The sequence below is a fragment of the Colobus angolensis genome, unplaced genomic scaffold (assembly GCF_000951035.1).
Source record: "Colobus angolensis palliatus isolate OR3802 unplaced genomic scaffold, Cang.pa_1.0 Scaffold136, whole genome shotgun sequence".
Lineage (NCBI taxonomy): Eukaryota > Metazoa > Chordata > Mammalia > Primates > Cercopithecidae > Colobus > Colobus angolensis.
The window spans coordinates 87,062-91,252 of record NW_012114444.1 but is presented as its reverse complement, the minus strand read 5'-3'; the positions used below and the strand labels follow the sequence as shown (position 1 = coordinate 91,252).

General features: G+C 55.4%; 2 protein-coding genes across 2 annotated transcripts in view; both read left to right on the top strand.

Moving 5' to 3' along the window:
- LOC105506402 (rho guanine nucleotide exchange factor 40-like) overlaps window positions 1-3,635 on the top strand; it is a 28,566-nt gene extending 24,931 nt beyond the window's left edge. Inside the window, exons 3-4 of the mRNA XM_011934534.1 lie at window positions 2,839-3,524; window positions 3,590-3,635. Coding sequence (XP_011789924.1) covers window positions 2,839-3,524; window positions 3,590-3,635 — 732 coding nt within the window. The remainder of the gene's footprint in view (window positions 1-2,838; window positions 3,525-3,589) is intronic.
- The window catches only part of PLEKHG4B (pleckstrin homology domain containing, family G (with RhoGef domain) member 4B), a 39,483-nt gene continuing 38,922 nt past the window's right edge, over window positions 3,631-4,191 (top strand). The window contains exon 1 of the mRNA XM_011934413.1: window positions 3,631-4,081. Within this exon, the coding sequence (XP_011789803.1) occupies window positions 3,673-4,081 (409 nt within the window). The 5' untranslated portion in view covers window positions 3,631-3,672. The remainder of the gene's footprint in view (window positions 4,082-4,191) is intronic.

The window sequence follows — 4,191 nt, the reverse complement described above, 5'->3', positions numbered from 1 at the left end:
TACACATAATGGAGTATTACGCAGCGCTGTGGATGGATGAATGGATGATAAAATGCAGTGTATACACAGTGGAATATTATGCAACCCTCAGAAGGAGTACAGTTCCAATACGTGCTACCTGCGGCATGGATAGACCTTGAGGATACTGTGCCAGTGGATAGGAGCCAGTACTGGAAGGACAAATGAATGATTTCACGTGTGTGAAGTAGTCAGTCAAATTCATCGAGACAGGAAGTGGAATGGTGGGTACCAGGGGCTCAGGGGCAGGGGAATGGCGAGCTGGTGTTTGATGGGTTCACTGTTTCGGTTTGGGAAGATGGAAAGTTCTGGAGATGGATGGTGGTGATGCTTACATCACCGTGTGAATGTACTTAATGCCACTGAACTGTACCCCGTAAACATGGTTATGCTTGTGAACTTCACATGATATCTGTTTTAACACTCACACGTGCACACACACCCCCTCCTCCTCACAGTCTCTGACTTCCCTCCTGCTCTGGGCTGTGCCACTGCATTAACCTGGACCAGTTCCCTTTCACAGCGAAGAAACCCTATGCATGTTGAAAATAGGGTTTGGAAATAGGGTTTGTCTCATCAAATATTTGATACGTAGAGACTTGTAGACCCCTATGGGAGGGCAAAAGACATGCAAGGCTCCAACACCCTCCCACTTCTGTTTTCTAACACTGAAAAAAATCTGGTAGTGCAATTACAAGGACAAGTCACAACGATTTTTTCAATAGTCACTTGTGCATTTTACATCAAATCACCTCTTCACGGGAACATGCCCTGGGCACCAGCACAGCTGTGCCGGGCAATAGGATGGGGGACGGGCTCTGGGGGCCAGACTCGGGGAGGCCCTTAGGGACCGGCAGTTACCTGTCTCTTCTGGGGTGAAACCTGTGGAGGGGCCGGAGGTGGCCCCACCGGGTGTCCAGCCCAGGACACAGCTCCTCAGCATCGCAGCATCTGGGGAGGGTGTCGAGGAGCTGCTGCTTGAATGGCTTTCTCACCAAGGTGAGGAACATGCGCAGACGTTTCTGAAAATTGGGTGGGCCGATGTCTGCGTGGACTGTGGGTCTGGAGTGGAGCAGCTCCAGGGCCCACCCTGACATCAGACGATTAAATGACCACTTGGATTTGCCAGTGGCCAGCGGAAGACCCTGGGACGTGCCCCCCAACCCCCGTCCCCCCCAGCTAATTTCTTCCCTGTGAAGTAGATGAATATTTTCCAGTTTTCTGCATTACATTACTTTCATCTATTCAGGTTATTTTCTGAAATGAGGTGTAACTTTACATTCTTTAAGTCAGATTTGCCATACCAATGATGGTTCCGTTTTATGCCCCTGTTCAGTATACCCTCCCCTTGAGTGAAGTTTGAGCTTAAATTGTGATAAAAGTTGAGGAACTTGTTTTCACTTCCCTCAGCCACCTAGGATGCTCATACTCGATTTTACATTCCAAGAATTCAAGCCCAGTAAGATGAAAATGATTAGAAAAAGGCTTTTGAGAATAACCTTTCACCATCTGAATATGTGTCCCTTTCAGTGGCAAATGCACTTTCAAGTGTTTAGTGCATTTTTATTGCCATTCTGGAAAGCTGGGATTGTGACTTCCATGGAGTCCCTGAGGCCAGCATAGTGAAGCTGAGCTGTGAATGAGGAAAGACACTAACATCTCAGGCCTGTTTGTTACCAGGGCAAAACATGATTGGTGGGTAGGTTCAACATGAACTTGGTATAAGATTCTGCAGAAGCAACTGAAACCCGGGCGGGGCTCTAGGCCCCAAGATGTTTACTGTATTTTAGTTTGTCAGAGCAAAATTTGGGGAAAATAAATACCCAACAATTACGCTATCTGTCTGCAGTTTCTTTTTTTTTTTTTTTTTTTTTTTTTTTTTTTTTTTCTTTTTGAGACGGAGTCTCGCTCTGTCGCCCAGGCTGGAGTGCAGTGGCCGGATCTCAGCTCACTGCAAGCTCCGCCTCCTGGGTTTACGCCATTTTCCTGCCTCAGCCTCCCGAGTAGCTGGGACTACAAGCACCCGCCACCTCGCCCGGCTAGTTTTTTGTATTTTTTACTAGAGACGGGGTTTCACCGGGTTAGCCAGGATGGTCTCGATCTCCCGACCTTGTGATCCGCCCGTCTCGGCCTCCCAAAGTGCTGGGATTACAGGCTTGAGCCACCGCGCCCGGCTGTCTGCAGTTTCTAACAGCACAGGAAATGCTCATGAAATCACGCTGGGTGAAAATAGTTAAAGTACACAGTTGTCAATGGAGTGGGATCTCAGCTATTTAAAGGGAACAGAGAAAATACTGAAGTGAAATTCACCAGCATCCTGGCACCCGCACTCCTCGCAGAGGAGGCCGAGGTGGCGCCCACAGCAGCCGGGAGCCGCAGGGAACACCAGAAGTGCAGAGGAGGGAGCCCCCCTTAGGGTGGTCCTGACCAGGACTGGCAGGGGCAAGTGTGGATGCCTGGCCCCTTGCCCAGGCTGGGACCACTCTGAGGGACAACTCACCCTTCGGAGCACCTGGTGGGCTCTAGCTGTGACCCTCGAGCGGCCTTCTCTGCCCTGTCCTGCCCACCTACCCCCAGCCTCCAGGTAGAACTATACAATTGCTTTTTTAACTGACCCCTGAACCAAAGAGAAGCCCATGGGTTTTCTAGTCCCAATGACCTGTTTTATGTTCCAAGGGACAGTGCATCCCAGTCCCCGTGAGACCCCTGCCCTGTGGGAGCTCAGTCACTGACCTTCCCCTGAGGGGTGGAGACCCAGGGCACGGAGGAGCCCAGGCCATGGCCGTGCCCACCACTAACCTCCTTTCTCTCTTGTCTCAGGCCAGGTACAGGGGTCTGGTCTCCCTGCACCCAGGTTGGCCGCTGTGTGCCCATGAGAAGGTGGTGGTACAACTGGCATCCCTGCATGGAGTCAGGCTCCAGCCCGGGGACTTCTACCTGCAGGTCACATCGGCGGGGAAGCAGTCAGCTAGACTGGTCTTGAAATGCCTGTCCCGGCTGGGAAGGGGCACAGAGGAAGTCGCCATCCCTGAGGCCATGTATGGCTGTGTCTTCACGGGGGCGTTCCTGGAGTGGGTGAACCAGGAACGCAGCCACGTTCCCCTGCACACCTGCTTGCTGACCTCAGGCTTGGCTGTCCACCGAGCCCCGTGGAGCGACATCACTAACCCTGTCTTTGTCCCCAGCCCTGGAGCCATCCTGCAGAGCTGCTCCAGCTGCACAGGTCCTGAGCATCCTGAGCAACTGCCCAGCAGCCCCTCAGAGGCCCCAGCCCCCACCCAAGCCATGGCAGGCTCCCATTTCCAGGGAAGCACCCCTTCCCCCGACACCCTGACCCCACCCTGCTGCCAGGGGCATGTGGGCAGCGACCAGCTCAGGCACCTTCCTTACCCAGAAAGAGCCGAGCTGGGAAGCCCCCGGACCCTGTCTGGAAGCTCAGACAGGGACTTCGAAAAGGTCGGCCCCTTGGAGCAGGGCCCACGGATGCCCCCTGAGAACTGCGGGGGGTCGGAGCAGAGGCCAGACCCCATGAACCAGGAGGACGGCCCCAAGACCCTCACCTTCCACACAGACCTGGACTTCCCGAGCAGCAGGAGGCGGCCGCCAGGGGACCCTAGTTGTGTGCAGCCCAGACGCCGGTTCAGGGAGTCGTACATGGAGGCCCTGCGCAACCCCATGCCCCTGGGCAGCTCTGAGGAGGCCCTCGGGGACCCGGCCTGCAGCTCCCTGGCTGGAGCCAGCAGAGACCTGGGGACTGGGGCAGCAGCCAGTGGGACTCAGGAGGAAATCTCCGGCCCCTGGGGAGACCCCCAACAGACCCCAAGTCTAGAGAAGAAGAGACACACGCCCAGCCGGGCAGGTCCAGGAGCCGCGGGGCGGACCCTTCCCAGGAGGTCTCGGTCCCAGGAAAGGGCACCCAGAAGCTCCGGAGGGGCCCAGGTTGCAGCCTGCCACACCTCCCACCACTCAGCTGGCGCCAGGCCTGGGGGCCACCTAGGAGGACAAGCTGTGGGGACCCCAAACTGTGTCCCAGTAGAGGGTCCCGGCTGCATCAAAGAGGAAGGTAAATGCTCCACACGCCCTCCCCTGCACACCCCGCAACCTCTCCTGCACACCCCACACCTCCCGTGCACACCTCACCCCTCCCCTGCACACCCCACAACCTCCCCCGCA